This window comes from Daphnia carinata, chromosome 1 (genome assembly GCF_022539665.2).
Source record: "Daphnia carinata strain CSIRO-1 chromosome 1, CSIRO_AGI_Dcar_HiC_V3, whole genome shotgun sequence".
NCBI lineage: Eukaryota > Metazoa > Arthropoda > Branchiopoda > Diplostraca > Daphniidae > Daphnia > Daphnia carinata.
This window is the reverse complement of record NC_081331.1, coordinates 13,148,442-13,169,912: the sequence shown is the minus strand read 5'-3', so window position 1 is coordinate 13,169,912 and position 21,471 is coordinate 13,148,442. Positions and strand designations below refer to the sequence as shown.

At 39.1% G+C, this 21,471-nt stretch overlaps 4 protein-coding genes across 6 annotated transcripts in view; 2 read left to right on the top strand and 2 right to left on the bottom strand.

The window, feature by feature from the left end:
* The window catches only part of LOC130691329 (diphosphoinositol polyphosphate phosphohydrolase 2-like), a 100,084-nt gene that overhangs the window by 71,795 nt on the left and 6,818 nt on the right, over positions 1-21,471 (bottom strand). The window lies entirely within an intron of this gene.
* Positions 7-4,112, top strand: LOC130691422 (ubiquitin conjugation factor E4 B-like). Its single transcript, XM_057514367.2, has 9 exons — positions 7-161; positions 223-1,419; positions 1,500-2,039; positions 2,108-2,304; positions 2,459-2,648; positions 2,712-2,876; positions 2,957-3,365; positions 3,438-3,625; positions 3,692-4,112. Exons 1-9 carry the CDS (start codon positions 138-140, stop codon positions 3,986-3,988), a joined length of 3,207 nt encoding a protein of 1,068 aa, XP_057370350.1. The 5' UTR covers positions 7-137; the 3' UTR covers positions 3,989-4,112.
* Positions 4,423-10,771, bottom strand: LOC130691318 (calcitonin gene-related peptide type 1 receptor-like). Its single transcript, XM_057514242.2, has 12 exons — positions 10,332-10,771; positions 8,231-8,582; positions 7,036-7,231; positions 6,815-6,959; positions 6,676-6,743; positions 6,515-6,603; positions 6,406-6,454; positions 6,246-6,324; positions 6,096-6,181; positions 5,982-6,018; positions 5,736-5,879; positions 4,423-4,886 (listed from the first exon to the last, which is right to left on the bottom strand). The coding sequence occupies exons 1-12, from the start codon at positions 10,749-10,751 to the stop codon at positions 4,494-4,496; spliced, it is 2,058 nt and encodes a 685-aa protein (XP_057370225.1). The 5' UTR covers positions 10,752-10,771; the 3' UTR covers positions 4,423-4,493.
* LOC130691410 (rap1 GTPase-activating protein 1-like) overlaps positions 13,337-21,471 on the top strand; it is a 43,580-nt gene continuing 35,445 nt past the window's right edge. For 2 of the 3 annotated variants that reach the window (XR_009420645.1, XM_057514356.2), the window contains exons 1-3: positions 13,337-13,538; positions 14,696-15,060; positions 15,327-15,533. Coding sequence is in view for 1 of the 3 variants with exons in the window: in XM_057514356.2 (XP_057370339.1) it covers positions 13,347-13,538; positions 14,696-15,060; positions 15,327-15,533 (764 nt within the window). In the remaining 2 variants the exon portion in view is untranslated. Of the gene's footprint in view, positions 13,539-14,695; positions 15,061-15,326; positions 15,534-20,225; positions 20,281-21,471 lie in introns of those variants that run through there. The other variant, XR_009420647.1, reaches the window with a different exon arrangement.

Sequence of the window (21,471 nt, the reverse complement as noted above, 5' to 3'; positions counted from 1 at the left end):
TACCACTGTATCGGCTATCCTCCACCCTAACAGCCAACTCTGGTGCTTTCTTTATTCTTGTTCGAATCAGCTGGTTTGGCGATACAAATGACTAGACAAGATTGGTGATAATTTAAACATTTTGTTTGTGCGTAAAAATGAGTGAACTTACTCAGGAAGAGGTAAAAATTTTGTTCTTTTTGAAGATTTCCGTTTCTATTATTCTTACTTTCATTTATGCAGATACGTCAGCGTAGATTGGCTCGACTTGCAGTCATGTCCACTGGAGTTGGTCCACTGAGCAGTCCCAGTTTATCTCCAGCCACAACTTCAGCGGAACCGAGCAATGCTCTTTTCATGGAAAATGGGTCCATGTTGTACACACCTTCCACACCTGTTAAAAACTATCCAATGGACATTGATGGAACTACTCCCCGGAAGATCGAAGCAGTGGACATGGATACTACAACACCACGAAAAATTGAAGCCATGGATACTGATGAATGTGCAGTCACTCCATCCAAAGTCCAGTCTACTGCTGACAATTTTTATACTGAAAATTTCCTTTACTCAACTGTTACAAGAATTCTCCGTATTTCCCTCAAATCTGAGAAGACCTGCATAATTTTATCTTCAGTTTGGCCAACCCATCCTGTTTTGACAAGCATAGGCCACATGGATAACAATAGTGTTATGCTAACAGTGACTGACTTGATCATGGAAGCATTAGACCTAATAATGTATTCTGCGGACAAGCCAACCCAGTTATTTCAAGATGGTTCTCAAATCAACTGTCTCCAGTACTTGATTGATTGCTATTCAAGAATGGAAGAACATGAGAAAAAATATTCCAAGAAATGCAGTATATCTGCAGTAAGGGAGCTACTTGTGAACATCAAAACTGAGCTCTGTGCTGCCCTTGCCCTTTTGTTGGAAGGCTTCCTCACAGAGCCTGTCAAGAAGAATTACTATAACATGCTTTATGAACATCTTAAGAGACATACTTTACCTTCAGAATTTTTCTTTGAGTTGGTTCATCATCTGGAAGCAGATGCTGTTCGCTTTAAGAAAATTTTCTCACCCTTGCTCCTAGTTATAAGGAAGGAATCTCAGAAAGGCTCTGTGTCTGATAGTTCTCATACAGCTGCCCTGCAAGTCCTTTGTGATCTGTGCGAGTGTCGGACGGGCGCCAGTTCTTCTATCCGACCTTTTTGCAATCTTATGATAAAGCTGGGGAATTGGCTGGTGGAACCACTGACTGATGCAAGTGGCCGCGAGTTTGCAAAATTTACTTTCCTTGGTCCGTTTTTGTGTACATCCCTTTTCGCTGAAGATGACTCTCGAATCGCCGAAAAACTACAGACTTCGACAAGTGACTCTCGCCCAATGGTTTCAAGTCTTCAGCAGGAGCTAGAACTCACGCGCAACCTGCTTCATAAGGTAATAATTAATACTAGGATTGTATGCTCTGTTTTACATTTTTTTTATTTCTTTTAAATTAACCATTCTTCCGATTTTAGGTTTTTTACGCCCTGTTGGCTAACAGTGGATCACGCGAGGCTACATTACAGTGGATCGCGACTGCGCTAAAACGAAACGAAAAGCGCTCAATGATAAACGTAGAATCGCGACTTGTAGCTGGTGATGGATTCTTCCTCAACCTTGCTGCTGTCATGCATCAACTTTCACTCAAGATCAAGCTTGACAAGGTCGATACATTTTACCCATTTCATCCACAAAGTCGCATTAGCGCTAGTGTGTCCAATGAGACCAAAATCAGAGTCAATTCACAAGAAAGCCAGCAATGGGTGCAACAACTCAATCAGCCAGATTCCGGTCACACTTGGCAGGAATGCAAGTTCCCAACTGAGTGCTGGTTTATGACGTTACATGCCCAACATTTAGCTTACTTACCGGCTGCCCGGCGTCATCAGCGAAGGATGCGTGCTCTTAAAGACTACCAGAAACTGGTTGATGAGATGCAAAATACCGAAACGGAGTGGAGTCAAACACCAGCCGCCCGTCGAAATAGGGAACTTATTGCCATGTGGCAAGAACAGGTGTGTCTACAGTTAAAACTTGCTTATTCCCAACTTGTTTTTATTCCATAATTGTTGGTTTTTCTTAGGTGAAAAAACTATTATTAAGCAAACCATGCGCAGAGGCTGCCTTGATGGACGAAAAACTCATCAGTAACTACATGCATTTCAACAGTATGGCTGCTGAATTGGAAATGCAAACCCTTTGTCCTGAAATAATGTTTGCCTCAAGTAGCTCAACTCTTCCATCTAAAGCTACAGTTCTATTTGCGAACTACCCAGAATGGTAATTTCAGAGCTTTTATTCTATAAGATTTAACCGGACAGTCAATAACGGCGGCCCCGTAGGGTCATCGGTTATAGAATGCACACAGATAATTGCAATTTCACCCGTGGTACTGCACACGTGGCCCGTTAACGAAATTGTTATGTCTGTTTAGGTATGTGGAAGATATCGCTGAATTCCTTCTGTTGGCCCTGCAGCATATGCCTCAAATTGTCGCACGAACGATGGATCAAATGGTCATGACATGGTTGCTTACTCTGGTTTGTTCAGCCAATTGTTTCAACAACCCTTATTTGGTAGCCAAGCTCGTTGAAGTGCTCTTTATGATGAATCCCGCAGTCCAGGTACATTGCATTTACCATTACTTATCGTGTTAAAGTACGCTATTATTATCACTGTTGGCATAGCCTCGAACAGAGACGTTACACGAGCGGTTGTTGACTCATCCAATTAGTCAATCCTCTTTGCCTCCGGCTCTGATGAAATTCTATGCAGATGTAGAATCCACCGGAGCGGCATCAGAATTTTATGACAAGTTTACAATTCGATTTCACATCAGCATCATATTGAAGGTTTTTATAAATTTCAGTTTCATTGGATCAAGGGTTTGTTAGTAGAGTTTTTGTGTCATTTTTAAAAAACTTGTTTCTAGAGTTTATGGCAGAGTCCAATTCATCGGGAGACAGTTATACAGGAGCTCAAATCAGGCAAACAGTTTGTCAAGTTCATCAACATGTTGATGAACGACACAACCTTCCTATTAGACGAAAGCCTGGAGTCACTAAGAAGAATTCATGAGGTACAAGAAGCGATGGAAAACCGCGCTAGCTGGGACCAACAACCCGAGGAGCAGAAAGAGACGCGGTTGCGACAACTTGCCACCGATGAGCGTATGTGTAAATCGTACTTAACACTTGCTCGTGAGACGGTTGACATGCTTCATTATTTGACGCAACACGTACCGGATCCATTTTTACGTCCCGAGCTGATCGATCGGTTAGCAGCGATGCTTAACTTCAATTTGCAACAGCTCTGTGGGCCGAAATGTAAACATTTTAAAGGTATGGGTTAATCGTTAATTTTAATTCAAACGGAGTCGGATGTGTGACAGACTTCACAATAAATCATAATAGTGAAAAATGCTGATAATTATGGATGGGAGCCTCGACGAGTTCTGGACCAACTAACCGATATTTATCTTCACCTGGATTCTGATGTGTTCGCTCAAGCCCTGGCAGCGGACGAGAGATCTTTCCGTTTTGAACTCTTCGAAGAAGCGGCCGTGCGTTTGGAGCGAGCCTTAATCAAAGCCCCTCTTCAAGTATGTGGCGCGTTTGATTCGTTTAGAATAGGAATTGACTCCATGAACGCAATTAATTTTCCTCAGATTGCTCATTGGAGGGAATTGTCTGCGAAAGCGCAACGGATTGTCCTTCAAAATCAAAAACGTGAGCTGGACTTCAGTGATGCTCCGGAGGAATTTCGTGATCCGCTAATGGACACACTCATGGACGATCCTGTTTTGTTACCTAGCGGAAAAGTTATGGATCGAGCCGTCATCCTCCGTCACTTGCTCAACTCATCCACCGACCCTTTTAATCGGCAACCTCTTACCGAGGACATGCTGATGCCTGTTGAAGACTTGAAACTACGTATTGTGGCTTGGAAACAGAAAAAGGAATGAAAGGTAAATTCTATATCGCGAAAATCTCGATTGTTTGGCCAATATTTAGTTGAAAGGTTTTTCATATTGTTTTCGAATGTAATAAATCTTGTTTATTGCGGGCAAAATACAAAAGTCTTAGGTTGATGCCCGGTTCATACTGAATATTATAAAAAAAAATCGATCCGTTAAAGGTTAAGGGGGTGGGGGGTTTGACAAGATACTTTGCTAGTATTAATACATACATTGTTATTTAAGAAAGTATCTTATCTTTTAAAGAAAAAAATTTATCTTAAGTTATTAAAAATGATGAAAAAAAGAATGGAAAAAATACGTTTTAGATAGCAAAATGATAAGTGTTTAAAATTGTTTTGATGATCATTTATTGAATTTTAAGTATCATATAAGCCAAGCAGCATTATTATTATTTAATAACTATGGTAAATATGCGTGATTACACTACCCTTTAGTAAATGCAATTCAGTATGTTTCGATACTAAAGCTGACAAGTATTGCTTTCTTAACTTTAACATTTAGTATCATTCTCATTATCATTGATGGGATGACTAGGTTCTTCATTGCCGTTGTCAACGCAATGGGTTTCTGGCAATATGATTTGAAGCTTCTGCACAGTGGAATCGTTCTCTTTAGTAAATACGCTGCCTCTTTCTTCAGAAACGTGAACAGGTCTAATGTTTATTGTTATCTGCTTTTGCCTAATATTAGGAGCGCAGTCCGCAAGGGAAAAATGAGTAGAAAAAGTACTGCGACCAAGAAAAACTGAGCATCCTATACTTCGTGTGCGTTCCCTTTCTTCCACTTTAACGCGTTGACTTCGATCCGTCCTTATTTTTGTTTTATTTCGAAGACAGTGGTTATCTTTAAAACGTCGATAGGACCGCAGCAACAGGTAGTGAACCTGCAAAACGAAATTAATGATTCCCGTAATTAAGGCACCACTCCTTGGGATTTACAGTTTACAGCGGTTTATGGGTTATTCAAATTCAAAGTGATTGCGGTGCTTCTATTTCTTTTTTAAAATCTAAATAATTAACGGAAAAACTAATCACATCTAAATTTACTAGTAGCAGATTTAACTGAATGTCAGATCAACATTAAGTCGGTTTTTTCACGAAAAAGTGGGTTTTAAAAATAAGCCCGATAAAATAAGCCCGACTTTTCCAATTTTTTTTGTAAAGACCTTGATAGCTGTTAAATAAATACATGATTTGCATTCCAAATTTAACGAGCATGTTGAAAATCAAGTTTATTTTGGTTGGGAATAGTTTGTGAGTTACTCAAATTCAAAGTGGTTGCGATAAAAGGACCTTGTTTTATTGAAACCGCTTGATTGACAAGAAAACTAACATTTTATTCGGAATCAGCGTTTCATTTTGGTTATAGTAGCTATGTTTTGTGGAATTTTAAGTCAAAATTTAATGCCCAACAAAAAAGTCGGGCTTAAAAAATCGGGCTTAAAAAATCGGGCTTAAAACTGAGGCTATTTAGACTTTAGCTAAAATCTTAATCTTTAACATCTTATGCATGGTTTAGATTTAAAATTAAACGAAGATCACGAAAATTGGCTTCATTTTTATGTGAGGCTTACATTTATTGAATTATTTGAATTCAAAGTGGTTACGCAGAAAAAAAACTCTGCACCGCTTTCTGCGGTTTGATCAATCCCTTTCGGCAAGGGACTAAAGGTCGGTACAATTTTCGTTGATGGTATAAATTTTTATACGTTTGTGTTAAAGAGTTTAATTACCTCGCCATTGCCGTAGCAGAATATTATAGCGACCAAACAACCTTGAAGCCCGTCAAGTAAAGCGTTGGCGTAGTGATAAAAATCGATCCAATCGCATCCGCCCTTAGGTGGCCGATAGATGGTCACGACAAAGTGCAGACCAAACTGTGTGCACGAAAATAAACACCCTGTTAGACTTTCGTTGAATTAACTTATTATCTAATTAACGTAAAAAATTAAATGTTCAATTGATAACCCACAAATTACCAGCGGAAACAAGATGAGGGTAGCACGGACTGCTTTCCTGAATATAGAAGTCAATAGGACACATAAGGCAAGAGTAAACAATTATCATTTAAATTTTTATTTTTGAAAACCGACCTGAATTGACTGGGTTCATTGATACTCGTCGAGCGCAATTTCATTACCAGTATACGAATAATATTAATCAAGAAGACGAGATTCATCTAAATACAAGTGAAGGCTTTCATCCCACTAATCTAAAATGAGTAGATACTGAGGAACACCTACCACTAGCGAAAGTAGACAAGGTGCATTCAGCACCCATTCCCAGGCTTCAATTGGTTCTATCCAACAGCGAACATCGTACCTTACATGATGAAAAAAGATATAATAAAGGAATAGTCCATGATAAATAAAGTCCTTTCATTAATGTGTTTTGTGAACATACCAGATAAATCGAATGAATGCGTAGATTCCTGTAGGAATGAGCGGCAGCACTGGAAAAACAAATAATAATTAATGAAAGTAATTAATGCTGTGGCTTATAAAGCAGTTACCCCAACCGATGAAGTAAAATACTGAAAAACTGCTTTCTTCAGCAAAGGCAGCCGTGATTAAACGGTGCAGGTAGAAGCCCTCACAAAACCTAATAAAGTTTGGTAAAAGGGTCATTAGAATCTGAAATGTTGTTATTTCCTAATTCCATCGGCATACTCACATCCACATGTAATTAGTCAGACGCAAATACTTCAACGTGACCAACGCCAAACGACACAACACAGCGTTCTGTATAAAAACACCAACACAATTATTATTCATTCATTCATCGCATATCTAAAAAATATGTTGCACAATACCTCATCCACGTAGGACTCTTTGACAGAGGTATTCGTCAATTTTGGTAGAATAGTGAACACTTTGAAAACGATGACGAGTATCGAGTTCAGCAAAATTGACATGAACATGTTTTTGTGTAACCGGATACGATACACATTTAATTGCCTGTTGTTTTCATGTCGTCGAAATGTATGCAATAAATAGCGTGGCAATAGTATATCAATTATAAAATTCCAAATACTTGTATGAATAGAAAATGAAAAGGGTTGGAAGAAGCATCGCAACGGAGACGGTGTAAGCGATTAAATGAACATTAGTTCGCTGCCTCAGAGCACCCACAGGACTACACGGGCTGTAGTTGGTCTTTTCTGTTGCGGAACCTGCATCTCCTCGGCGATACCATGTGCCATCAGAAGTACACATCTTCTCGGCATAATCTAATAAACATTTATTTTCTGTTATAAAGAGAAAGACATTGCATTCCGTCCAAATATTACTGACTAATATTTTCGGGTTTTTATTGAATATTTCATTGGATTTCAATTCAACTTGGAATTAAAATAAGTAGCCGGAGAAGAATTCACAAACTATTTAAAAGGCAATTTTGTCTTTTTCAAAATGAACACAAAGGAAGTAAAAATGAAATTTAGTTTAAATTTCAGTTTTGCGTATATAGTAGCAAAAGCATGGAACTATGTCCTATAGGGAGTACTTGGTATTCAAGAATAGTCAGCTACTCCTCTTTATTGTCCCTTCAAGTTTTCCAAGTAACTTTCTCAGTTTGGTTGCGTCATCCTTTTCCCTAGACATGTAGGGGGGTCCACTCTACTTTTGTATTCGTTTTGTTCTTTTTCGTATACTTGAATACAGTGAGCATGTTCTAGGTGGAAATGCAATAGGAATGTACGCGTTGCAGTACGCTGCGTCTTTCTTCCATCGATCAACTTAGATGTACTAGAAAATGACCACGGAATGATGTAGACTTAATAGCTTCTAGATTAGTGAAGAAAGGGACTATTATACGCGAGTGCTGTTGCAACGATCGTTTCCTTTAACAAATGGTTTTATCGAGTCCCAGTTGTCCTATAAATGACAATAGCATCCGTCGAACAGCTTTGCCCAATTCATACGTGGCTCTCAATGGCATAAAACGATAATCAGCTTTGATTTAAGTTGCACAGCGCATGAGGAAGTCATAGCAAATGGATCGCACAAAATGTAGCCATTTGTTTAACCAGGGTTCATAAAGCGCGACTATCCCAAAACGTTAAGGCAAAACTATAAGTACACTATTAAGCGTAAAGGAACATCTGTCTTCTGCAACAATCGGTCATTGTCCAACCTATCACAAATCCTCTTCCACAATAATCTGAGCTGAGAGCCTTAATTTTAGTTTCGTATTACGTTTTCATGCATTTCATTATAGATTTACTTACGTGAACAAGCGGGTGGTTCTGTCTCGAAGTAGATGTAGCTGGGACACACAGATACGGCGACTCGATTAGGAATAGTTTTTTCCCAACATGTCCAGCCGTCCCACGTAGGTGGGCAAAAATTTGAAGTTGGGGCTGACTTCATGATGGGTTGAGTGCGGAAAGCATTTTCTCCTTCATCGTCATAATCTAAGATGTTACTGTTGTACTGACGATCGTTCGGTTGCATAGATCCGAGCATATGTTGACAGCAATCGACCGCAGCCCTACAGCAAGATCTCCATTTCTCTTGCGATTTAAAATCAACAAAAGTCTGGAAAAGTATGCTCCCGGTGTCTTTCTCATTGGCGGCCGTCTGGAAATTGACAATCGTTACCACAAAATATTTAGAAAACTATAATTCAATGGTAACTATGGCTAATACACCATTTGTGTTGGGCCAAATCGTACACCCTATTGTTTTGTTTTTCTCTGCAGTGATTTATGCCTATTTTCCACTCAAATAGCTTTTCCGTGGCGCTAAACAGTCTCCTCAATTAATGTAGCCCTTCGTACATCAGGAGCATTGCCAAGGTGAAAGATATATATAGTCTATATATCTCTACAAGGCGACAGATTTAGCTTCAAATCGGGACACAGCCATTTTGTATATGTTATTCGAATACAATGTGCACCAATGTCGTATTTATCTAACATTTTCGGCCCTTCGCGTTTTTTTTGGAATACGTTTTTTGAATCTTTTCTCTCAGGATGATACGATTATTTGACGCCCTTTGCACAAAGAGGAAAACACTTTTATCATTGTTCGACAGAAACGGAAAAAGGCAAGCAGCACTTGCATTAGTCTAGTGGAATCTCAGAAAACCAGTGGTGAAGTTCCCGGAGAACTGAAGTGGTTAACATTGTATTATTTACGATTGAAAACGTGCACTTATGGATAATGTACGCCTTAGCCTTTTCATCGGAAATCATGGGCAATAGTATGAAAAATCCAATGGAAGCTACGCAGTTAAATGGATGCGTTTCTTTTTGTTATTCCCGTGTTGGAACTCTTTCATTTTCCGCAAAAGTTTCTGACCGATTGTATCTTGTGGAATACAGCAACAATGCTTGGGATAGAAGTACTAGTTCTTTTGCTGTTGAGACAAATATAAACGAATGTTACAAAATGGGAAGTAGGTCGTTGGGTGGTTTAAATGAGATAGATCACCATCTCTTGGGATGTTGCATTCGCCAAGAAAAGAGACCTAGAGATGGTCGGAATCTTTGGCAAAAGCTGTCTTATTTCCGGAACGGTTCCCCAGACTGTATCACATTTAATTTTTTTTTTTTTTCGAAATTTCCCCACTTTACTTCTTCTTTTTTTCTGATGCCGAGCTTACAATGTAATCTTATCAACGAATTCATAAGGCAATTTTCTTTATGTTTTGGAAGCCAAAGCCGATTCACCTAAGTGTACGAAAAATCCTTTCCCTTCTTCAAAAACAAAAAATGGACGATTTTTTGCGTAACGTGTGTAACAAAACTTATTCTTATACGGTAAAAGAAGCCGTTCGTGTTTGTGCGCTATCAGACAGTATCTTCAACGTTTACCCGATATCCTTCCGTTTTGGCAAGGTATAGCAAAGACTTATTTCTTTTGGCAATTCAAGGAAATGTTTTGACAATGACATCCCATATTTTACGATCCCTACGGATTTGTTTCAGTGTTCCAAATTTCCGTCAAGTCAACCACCCGACGTTTTTTAAATGATGTCTTTTAAACTTGTTTTAGTGTTAGTGTCAAACGTAAACGGCCCTTTTTTTTCGAATGTTGGGAATTAGATAAATAAATCGTTTCACTGTGAAAACTTTGTTGTGCGGCGTATAACTCTTGACCAAAACGAACATGAAGAAAAATGAGGAAAAGTTAGCCTATTTTTCTTGCTTTTACTTCTAGGAAAACTACTCCGTAATTTATTAGATTTTTACTCTTGCTCAGAAAGGTGGTTCCAACCTTCCTCTTTTTCGAATTCACGACAGGGATAGACAACATTAAAGCCCTTTAGCGCAACTTATTTTCATAAAGAATGCGAGTCAAATTGAAAAAAAAAAAGGAACTTACTGTTTCATTAAGGACATCATGAGTCAGAAACGTAACATTGAACCACATGTCAGTTTCTATTAGCAGACTCCGCATCGCGACTATTGTGTGGTTCCACTTGCTGTTTTGGCGGAAAAAAGTTGGGTTGTCCGGGATGTATTGATAGCAACGGGCGCAAGTATCCAATGCGAAGATGTCGACGGGCAGATAGCGTCCGTCCGGAGCACGGCAAAAGTTGTTATTGTCCGTTGCGTTATGACCTCTTTTGATGGATTCGGTTTTCCTTTTGAACAATATTTGTTCTTTTGATATATCGGGAACAATAAATTCGCCAGGCAATTTGTTTGATTCTTGTGGATTTCGTATCGATTCAGTATCAGCGTGCAAGTTTTCGGTCACGTTACTTGGAGAAATTATTTCAAATTCGCCAAATGTACCCATGCTGATGCTCGATGAAATCATCAAATGCAGCAAGAGCCACTGCGTTGACCACAAAAATGTAAATATTTACAGTTTAAGATTTCCTTCTCAATTGCTTCGGAAACATATGTTTTTGGTTAACCTTTTCACAGCTATATCCTTTATGTAAAATTGAATGATTGTACCCGTTTTGCGAACTACTTCTTAAATTAGGTTTTGAAAACTGTTGTCGAGCAAGTTTCAATGCACACTCAAATGAAAAGCAATCTTGATTTTCCAAAAATACAATGCAGCCATGGACTTGACAACAATTAGGGGAACATGCATAATTTAATGAAACTCACCATAGTAACTGATTGCAATGGCTCTCAAATATGAAATGTACAGACCTCTTGACAGCTCACCATCTACCTAGGTCTAATCTAAACCGAGACTGTTCAGATTTTGAAGGAACAGACTTTCTTTTCTCGGATTCTAAGATTCTCTTGCGGACATGCGCATCTTTTCCCACCACTAAAGCCGTCAACAGAAAAAAATCAGTGTCTCTAAGAATCTACGCTTATCTTATATGCAACTAGGAATGTAGTAAGAACATGCAGCGAAGGCATCTCAACGAATCAACGAATGACTTCTCTTTGAACATTTGACTGACATCCTCTTTTGGCAGCCCGTCGCTCATTTTCAAGCCACTTAAAAGACAAACAGCCTCTTTGAGCTTCAATTGGATAAAGGCCGAAAATGAATGAAAATGCCTTCGAGAAAAAATTACATCACAAAAAGCAATATGCGCAACACGGAGTGATCTTTTCTCCATTTCTAGCAAATTGTACGAGCCTCTTTTAGACCAAAATTGGTTCTTGATATTGGGAAAAAATTGCTACAGTGCCTGAGGAAGTTGTTTCAGCCAGATTGAAAAATTACCAGCAACTCATCGTCGCCTAACACCAAAAGGCCGAGATAAAATGCAAAACTCCAGTTTTTACAATTGAGTGATCTTTGTTTTTAAAACTGTGCTTTCAATATGAAAGCTGTCGAAAGCAAGTGCGGGCTAAATTTGGATTGTCGGTTGAAAGATCGTTTCATACTTTGTTAATCGGCTTCTACCACATCATAATTTCTGTTACACAGAGATGCAAATTTCGTACACGCTATCAAGAATCACTTGGAATGCTATAGGCTAGAGAGTTTCTCATCCAATGTGAATTTTGTCGTGTTCAGTTTTGTCATAAACTCTGATAAAAATAAAAATTCAATCCCGTACTACGTTTGGGATTCAAGTTATTGTCACCGCTATAGTCCCACCTCCGTTTTTTTTTGTGATATTAAAAAATCTCTTGGATCATTTGCGATGCAGAATAAATGAAAATGATTGATCGTAAGATGTTTTGTCGCTTAGCGAATATTTCACGTACTGTGCATGAATACATTATTTAAAACTTTGTATGATGCAATGCGGAAATAGGAAACCGTCGAATTTCCATGAATTTCTATTTGACGAAAAATTCTATGCGGTTAACCCTATCGTGGGAATGTTGTAACGGAAATCGGATGTTGACGGGGATGAAAAATCGGAATGGAAACTCAGTCAGCTTAACATAGATCTTATTCAAAAATGAAAATACAAGGCTAATAAGCTCTTCCTCCAAGGGGGGTAAAGTATAATCGGGACATCAAAAGGGGGTATAATTAAATACCGAACAGTAGTCAATTTCACGTTGCTAAATGCAGTAAAATTTTTCGATTAGCGATGGAAAAGGGCGACCGCATCCGCTGATAAGCTCTGTAAAGAAATTTGGTTCTGTAAATTAGACAAGGATTGCACTTGCGCTCTCCCATATATCGCATTGCCTAAGTTATAACAACACGTAAAGATATCATGTATCCAAATACTGGTGTTGCTTCCAGTGTTCCCTTCCATTAGGAATTAGTTGCATGTTCTTATTGCTGGCTGTAAGGTAAGATCAATTCAATTGTCATCCGAGCATTTAGGTTAATCTATTTGACAGTAAACCCTCCTTGAACAACATATTATTGTACGCTGAACAAAAAAAAAAAGAATGTTTAAATTTTCCGGCGCCTTTTGGAAATGCTGTGCATGTAGGCTAAATAGTTTATCACATGCATTGCTTATGCCTGTTATTTACATGACTCTTGAACATCAACTATTCAGTGTTAGACAAGTGCAAACCCGACTTCGCAAAAAGCATTTTCTGTTACATATAGTTGCATATCTCCCAAGTGCAAAAACTAATAAATTGCCATGCAGAATAAAGAATAAGATAGCAAAGAACAAATAAAATAAAAGGAAAACGTCTCGTGACAGTTTGACGCACTTTTGCTTACGTTTCATCAGGACTTTTCAAAAACTAATAAGGGCGGGTTTAAACCTTCAGAAGGTTTGACCACATCAGTCATGCATCTAGAACATACATACGATTAACCAGCTGCAAAAAGCATATGTTTGTATGCATAGGTAAATAATGGGAATATAGACTACCTTAGGTTGTTGCCTGATGACGATGTTACACATGTGAGCCAGGCGCACAGCCATAAAGTATGTATATCTAGTGTAACGACAAATATACGGTTACCTGCTATTGTAGTGTTTTTCCCGACATGGGGGACGATGTAACGACTTCTCTCAAGTCCCGAAAAAGCAAATTGACGTTGAAATTAAGCGATGGCTGCAACTACGTCTGCCGATCTAGGCCTAACTCACTTAACCGGCTGAAAAATTACGAAAAATTACATGGATCTGCTTCCTTGCCCCACACTCCTGTCTCTCTGGAAACATCCGCTATTAACAAAGTAAGCCAATATTCGACGTCTTTCACTTATCTACAAGAATCCCTTTTAAGCTTCATAGCTGTATGTTTATTGCGGAAGCCTTAAAGCAGTTAAAGTTTTTTAAGTTTTTTCTTCCAACAACAGCAAATAGATGTAAAATGTTTTTGATATCACGTGAAGTAGACATCAAAGAAGGTCATACTGAAAATCCTGCACTTCTCTCGGTGTTCATTGACGGTATACAAACGTTTTTCAATGTATTCCTCTTGGAATAAGTTGTCAAATGTCGGTCCCCCTATGTAAAGGAGCTCAAACATTTAACGATAATCATTGAAATTCTGGGATTCAAGCAGAGGAAGGAAATTTAAAAAAGGAAACTTGCATACGATTGATTACCCAAAAATCAACTTTTAAATTAATAAAATGGTAGATAATTAAAGTAGAAAGCCGAATGTTGGATTAATTATATGTAAAAATATATCCTTACTCTTCTCGTCAAAATCAAGAACAATTCACGAACGATGTCTGAAACGACAAACCATCTGCTTCATTATATCTTCATCATTTAAGTCCTTCCCTTGTACGTAGAGTGTTCTGAGAACGAGGTCTTATTGCGCTTGGTAATCCTATGATCTTAACACAATAAGGCTATTTTGACAACTTTTTTTTTTGTAGCTATATAGGTTTACTATATTTCTTACACACTGAAAGGTAATCTCATACAGCGAGTTATAGTCAAGCGAATATAAGAATGTTGAATTCGTATATAAGATTATATAATCATACAATGGCAGCCGCCACTGGAAAAAGTATGGATCTAGAACATGTATTACGAAAGGATTACCTGTGTAATCCGTGGTATCTCTTTAAAAATGCCCATACATCACGAAATTACAGTGTGTTTTCTTGCACGTAATCTCCGAATGCCGGATATCTTTCTATTCGTTTGACGTGGACAAACACGTAGTAGGGCACGTCTAGGCTATTTCACGTTAAACATGTTTTAGAGAATCCTAGTCGTTTGCTGTGCCATCGATTTTACCATAAACTTAGTGTGGACGTTCCTCTTCAGAATTACAATTCAGCCTTACAAGTTCAATTCTTTTTTTTTGGAAATGTTTTACAGCTGTTTTCTTTTGTCAAATTCTATATAAAGGAAAACGTTGTGCTATTGACAGGAAACTGATAGAAACACGTACGGTTCGGATGCAGAGATCCACTTTAATCAGTCGCCAGTTGATCAAGAATGCAAAAGCAAGCCGAGAGTCTTATCCGAATCGTTTCGGCAGTTGAAACGATTGAGTGAATGGACGAAATTACCTGCGGCTTCGTCAACGTCTCGCTGGAATTACGGCAGTGAAACTGTTTCATCATCCGCCCAGCACCGCCGAATGCTAATGATGACAAGTGTGCGAAATAATTTATCGCTCGACAGCCAGAAAAATTCACCAGACTCTCAAATGTCTGCCACTTATTTCATTTACCCTCCGCAAATCAGCCAAATTGCGCCGTCTGTATTCCACCAAAGTGACCCCGGTGGTCTGTAAGTATATAACTTTGATCATCTTTGACTAACACAATTGCGTCTGATATCTATTCAACAGTCACCTGTTGTTATAGCAGTTGTTTATTCTGTTTAGATTTCGTGAAACGATTGAAAGAATTTAAGTAAACTTGCACGCTGTTAGATGGCGTTTCGTGCGGATCCGGCGTGAGCGTAGTCTAAAACTTAATGCTTTTTATTCAAAAATCCTTCATTTGATTGATTGATTGCGGCATAACTTCTAACAAATATTTAACTTATTCAAGGATGAACGCCACAAGTCCGAACTCGGATTGTACGACGAATGCCGGTGAAACGCCTTCTGCACGGCTAATTGAAGCCAATACTGCGCCACCTTCGCAGGACGGAACGTGGAAAACTAACGAAGCATCAGCTCGAGTTGTCGTTCATCGTTCAGCTAATTTGAATCTTCGTCGCCAGAAACGCTTCCATTCGTCTTCACATCTTGAATCGTAAGTCAAAAATTACTTCGTCAAATCTGCCCGTTATTTAATCATAGAACTGCATGCCCCCGGTGATTACCAATTATTCTATCTATAACGTCTTTTCTGTTCTCTCACGCATTATCTTATACCGAGAACGTGTTTATCATACCCGCACCTCATCACCTTGAATCGGCATAATAAGCCCCGTTGAGATCGTTTGATGAGAAGTCGATTGATTTTTAACTTTCATTTTAAATTCCAATAATCTCTCGAACGGAGGATGGCGTGCAAAAATGTGATTTTCAATGAAGATGTATGCCACTTAATTATAAATTCACCGCCTGTGCACATACACATTGATGAGAATATCATGATGTAAAGAAAAAGGCAACTTGTTGAGGTCTATCGTTACGCTGATTTCTGCCAATGTCGAAATAGTGAAAGTTTTGCTGAAATGACTCCGATGAGTCTCTTGATTATCCTAGGTGATCGATGCGTATCTTTTGAAAATACAGGAAAACAAACGAAAGCACTTAAAAGAATAGAAGCGTAGAAAAAAAAATTCCTCACATGAGCGAGCTGCGAGATAACGATATAACCACACGTGCAATAAGTTAATTAACCTTCACGCACAATCATCTCTCAATGTCTCCTCGATTTCAGCCTTTATTTGGGTTGATGTTTTTTTGTTTTTTATCTGGCGCGCATAATCACATCTCAGTTCCCACTTTCCCCATGCTGACACTTAACACATAGGAGCCCGCTAGTGCACTCATGGTTCGTCAAGCCATTAACGCCATCGTCAATAACGGCACGTAAAGGAGAATAGGGCGAACAAGCGAGTTCATGTAGCAATAGCGGTGTAAGTGAATACGTTGTTGGTACATGATATTTGCGAAACTGTTGATCCGAGGCATGCAGTTATTCACATAAACAATAACAAAATTCCATGTCGCTATGGTTAAATGTCTGAGCTACGAAATAATGTAGATAGAAAATGTTTGGTTCATTAAACTCGGTTAAAGTTCGTTGTTTGACATCTTGAATAAAGGCGCCCGAGTTGGATTCTCATTATAACTTGATGTATAACAACGGTTGCGTCTAGAAATCGGAAATGGAAAGTTGATGCTCGGCCTGTGCACGCGGCTGAGATTGATGACAAAACTAGAGTGAATGCACGCAATTTTATAGAAACAAAAGAAACAACACCAATTTTCTGTTCCTAAGAGAAAACCAAAATTCTTTTTCTCTCTCTCGCACTGTGTGGATCAATATGATATGTATATATACCCTGCGCAGCTATCCAGGCTGCCATCTAGTAATCGATGGCAGGGCTCACTTCTTCTCCATGATCGATATGGTTTTTATACACTGGATGGCAAAGCATTCTGATACGTGCGCAGGTCAATCATCGCACACTTTGTGAATCAATTACAGAATGAGTCTCACATTGTAGCGCGATTATCGATGCTCGACCTATACGAGATAAGAGGTAGATTAAGTAGGTCAATGCAGATGTGGAACTCACGTATCTCATCACATAACAACCAGCGGCCAAAAAAAAAAACATTTTTCTTGTTATGCAATCCTTTTGTAAAATAAAATATTTATACTGAAAGGGAAAGGGAAAACGAAAATTGATTTCAAATGTAGTTTATTTACGAAGGGCGATATACACACGCTTTTCAGCGCCTTGGGGACTTCGTTGAATAGTGTAGCTTATTTGATTTGTTGTGGCTGGCGCTTGATGTTATATATTTTTTTTCCTTCAGACCCCATGGGCCCAACAGCGCGTTTCCCTATAAGCCTTAAAAATAGCACGAGCGATCTGTCGTCGCGTGAACCGTTCAATTTTTGAGGACACTCTGGCCATCCACCACCTAGCGGCGGGAATACAATACTCAGCCAAACGCTCGGCACGAACCCACCAATTTTTATCTTTTTTTTCGGTTCGATGCCCCTACAGAAAGAAGGCGCACCGTAGAATGTAGAGGTGAAGCGGGGAAAGGGCACAGACGTGAGCCGCCCGCTCGCAAGCCTGGACGTTCATTAACAATTTCGGCGTGAATTCGATTGCCCTCAGCGTTGTAGCCTTATATCGATCAGCTGAGAGAGTAGAGCTGCAGTGAGTAAAGAGTTCAATCCTGAGATCGATACTAGTGCGAACGGTTGTGTTCAGTTGTAACTACCAGCTAAACACGTGAAACAGTGAGTGGCCCGAAGTGGTTTATTTTTTTTTTTTTGCTGAGAAATAAATCCCCAATTTTGACGAAGCAATGGCAGTCGACCAGCTAAAATCGCCCTCGTCGCAGCTGAAACGCAAAATAAAATCAGTTGTTGACGTAACTAGCCAACCCGTCGCTGCAAATGTTCGACCTAACGGACATCTGGAAGGCGCCATCCAACGGTGGCGGTGGTGGCGGGAGTTCTCAACGCCCTCTCGGCTCCGCCGTTTCGTTTCAACCATCGTTTAACGAACGCAGAACTTATATACCTCCGCCGTTCGCTTGTAGTCCTGCCTCGTAGTTAAAATAAGTCGCCTAGCATTCGATAATTGTGGCCATATCGCCATCGTCTAAATAATACGGACGTTGATACATTTATAGATAAAAAAAAAACGAGACGTGCAGATCTCAATGTTTTTTGTTTTTTTTCATTCTTGTTATTGTTGACCATTTTTTGACAAGTTGTTATTATCTCGTTACACACAAAAAAAATACAATCGCTATTGAAAACTGAAACGTTTATAGTTATGGCTTTTTGGGGTCACCGTTTTCGAATTGCGGACTCGTTCGAGCGCGCGCTAGAAATATACCATGAGCTCGTTTTGGGGGTTTTCTTGCCGTAACGAAGTCACACTTTTCAGGTATTTGGGGGTTATTTTTTTTTCCTCTCCAGGAGATAGGGATCGTCGCATTTCCGGATTTTACTGGATTGTCATTTTCGACTCTTTTGGAAAAAGAGGGCGGTCAGAGATTTTCAATTTTTCGTTCGCTTCAAGACAAGTTCAAAAGAGAGAGCGGATCAGATGGTTTCAAACAACAACAAAAAACGAACAAAACGAAAGCGAAAGGCTTATTGTTCCTATTTTTTATTTTGTGATTTACTTTGATTGATTTCTTAAGATTTGTGAGAGAAATGACGAGGATCATGTGAGCTAGAGAAAAGTGAGAGTTAATTCATCGAAACCAAGGAGAGTGAAGCCACAATTTGGGCGTTTCTTTTGTTTTTCCCTCCCATTGCTTGTCTGTTTTTTTTTTTCACAGTGAGATCGGTGGGAGAATAGAATGATAGATGGATGCAAGCTCGAGGTGAAAGACGCCGTCGAAATCAATCTGGTGCTGTACGTCATTTTTTTTTTTATTGCTTGTATAGTTGTTGTTTCTTTTCTCTCTTTTCAATTTGACCTAGTTAAACAACCAGGCTCTACATCCAAAGCAATTTCGCTGACTAGCATTATTCAAACAATTTATTTGTATTATTCAATATCTGGCCAGGACGCCGCAAAAAAGCGGCATCTGTTTCGTCTGATTTGCCTATTCAAATCGTTCCGACAAATTTATTCGCTTTATGCCTTCGAAAATGTTTTCACTCAGCAGCACACACACACCCTAAAGATAAATTTGTCTTGGCCAAGGTAAAACCATAACATCGTTCTTTTGTTTTTGATCCTGGCGTTTATTTATTTCGTTTCTATATAGCTCTCTGTCGTCATTATGTGTATCTCGCTTTAGAGATTGGCATCACGTCGATGTGTCCTAGGAACTGATAACAGTTTTGGTATTCAACGCTTACTAGCCCCTTTTTTTATTTCTTATTTTAGGCAGTATCTTTTCTTTCTTTTTTTTTTCTTTCTCTATTTCTCTTTCAAGCGTCTTCACGTCTGCCGAGCGGCGGCATCAAATACATTTGACTTGCTCAGCGTTTGACTTTATTTTTGGGGGCTATAGTCTTTTTAGTTGCCTGGGTGACGTGGATTGAGATGAGGCAATAAGAGAGAGAGGCCCCCAAAGAAAGAAAAGGAGACACAGGAAAGTGACAACGAGAAGTTGATTGCAATCACATTCTATACATCAAGAGGTGGCGTCCTGATCTTGTGTCGTGCCATTCTCGAAAGGCGAGAAGACACCCTTCTTTTTTTTAAATGTATTTGTTCTTGGCAATGTTCCAGTCGTTTCGATTCTATAGGTTCGCCTGATATCTCAGACGGTGAAAATGTGTTCTCATCGACCTAAATAAAAGCGACAAATATCGATCTGGTGGTAAAAAGAAAAAAAAAAGAATGGATCGAAGAAAGAGGCCTGATTGTTGAAAAAAAAGAACGGCCATAACTATAAGAGGTTTTGTGATGCAACGATAAGTTGCATCACGACATTTCCCTAGTAATGTTTTCTGCGTCTTTTGAACCCTTGATATCAGCACACTTGATAAAGAATTATTTTTATCTTATACATCGCCATGAAGTGAACCAAAATTTTCCATTTTCCATTTTTACATTTAGTGATTGGACGAGCCTTGCGGGCAGTTGATAATCCATAAGATTCTGTGCGATTATGTCCCTTGAAAAAGGATCAATAAATGGTTTTTGAATGCAGTTAACGTAGTGCTTTACGCAGTGATTATTACGTTAAGTGAAACGTGATCGTTAGAAGGTCAGCTCTTTTGGTCTTTTCAACTTGTATGAAAGAAAAAGAAAAAAAGGCGTGAAGTGTATAAGAATGGAAAGCCGGATGGCCCGATGGACGGAAGTCCTTTTGTCGCCCATAACTGGCAGGTACCGCCCCAACTTTAAAAAAATATAGATACACTTTCTGTCTAAAAGTAAAAGTGCAGGTTCACGATGAATGAACCGTCGCCTTGTCATTTTATATATAATGGTATACCCACTTGATGGAAAAATGATTTGATTTAGTTTGAAGGCTTCGCACAACTCCGATGGCGCGCATTTTTCTTTTTTCCCAACCGATTTCGGCATTTTTATACGCGAAGCTATCGATCTTTCTTCCGTCTCTTTTCAATTTCCTGCAACTGACCAGCACCGAACGTGACCATCCTGAAGTTGTTATTCCTTCTTTCCCTCGATCCCCCTTTCGAGCTTTCCCTATACATTAGCCATTCGGTTATATACTCCATCATTTCCCCCCGCAGTTTCTAGTTGTTTTTCTCTATATTTTTCCCTTCCATTTTTTTTTTTCGTGTTCTTTCTCCATGTCAGCTGCGTTCTCGTTTTACGACATCCCCCCTCTCTTTTTATTTTACGTTTGAATTTTTATTTCTTTTTCCATCGGAAAAAAAATTCGGAGTAGAGAATCCGCCCCTATGTAGTAACTTTTTGGCCTGTCGTAGAGCAACATTCAATGACCGTGAGAGACGCATTGGCATTCCAAATATTAAGGTTACGGTGCGCTATGGTAAAAAATCAGAAAAAAATATAAACCTCAGTGTTTGGAGGACGCAAACCCGCGCTAGTATTCAAACACCATATGGTTCGTTGTGCTACTGAAAACAAAAAAATGAATCTAATTCAAAGGCTGATTGGAAACGGGGCAAAATCAGAAGGCTCGTTCGGTAGCAAGATGATGTACGTCGTCATTGAAACTATTTGGAACTGGAGCGTTCGGTGTTGTTCTAAAAAAGCCCCAAAAAATCAGGTGGATTTGGGTTTCGGTACAACGCAACATCTTTATTTGCATAGGAAATGTAACAAGACGTGCGGTTGTACTAGGCCAATTTGTGGTTTCCTTGCGTACTATTGATTTTGAGCTTATCAAGGCATTCAGATGAAATATGGTGAAATAACGTCAAACACCAGTCACAAGTTAGATAACGTGATGTGAGAAACATCAGTGTACCTATCAGACCGAACAACCTAACAACCTAACTGGTTTCCCAGGAAACATACCTTTTGCAAATGTGGATCGTTCTCAATTTTTTTTTTATTTTATTCAAAGTAGTCTATCAAAGT

Excerpts from the sequence above, each read along its gene's own strand:
- LOC130691422 (XM_057514367.2), top strand. The coding sequence starts at position 138 with ATGAGTGAACTTACTCAGGAAGAG. Across the intron at positions 162-222 it reads GTGAACTTACTCAGGAAGAG|ATACGTCAGCGTAGATTGGC; the intron begins GTAAAAATTTTG and ends TCATTTATGCAG. Across the intron at positions 2,305-2,458 it reads TTTGCGAACTACCCAGAATG|GTATGTGGAAGATATCGCTG; the intron begins GTAATTTCAGAG and ends ATGTCTGTTTAG.
- LOC130691318 (XM_057514242.2), bottom strand. The coding sequence starts at position 10,751 with ATGGGTACATTTGGCGAATTTGAAATAATTTCTCCAAGTAACGTGACC. Across the intron at positions 6,960-7,035 it reads TTCATTTTCTATTCATACAA|GCAATTAAATGTGTATCGTA; the intron begins GTATTTGGAATT and ends TGAAAACAACAG. Across the intron at positions 4,887-5,735 it reads TCTGCTACGGCAATGGCGAG|GTTCACTACCTGTTGCTGCG; the intron begins GTAATTAAACTC and ends TTCGTTTTGCAG.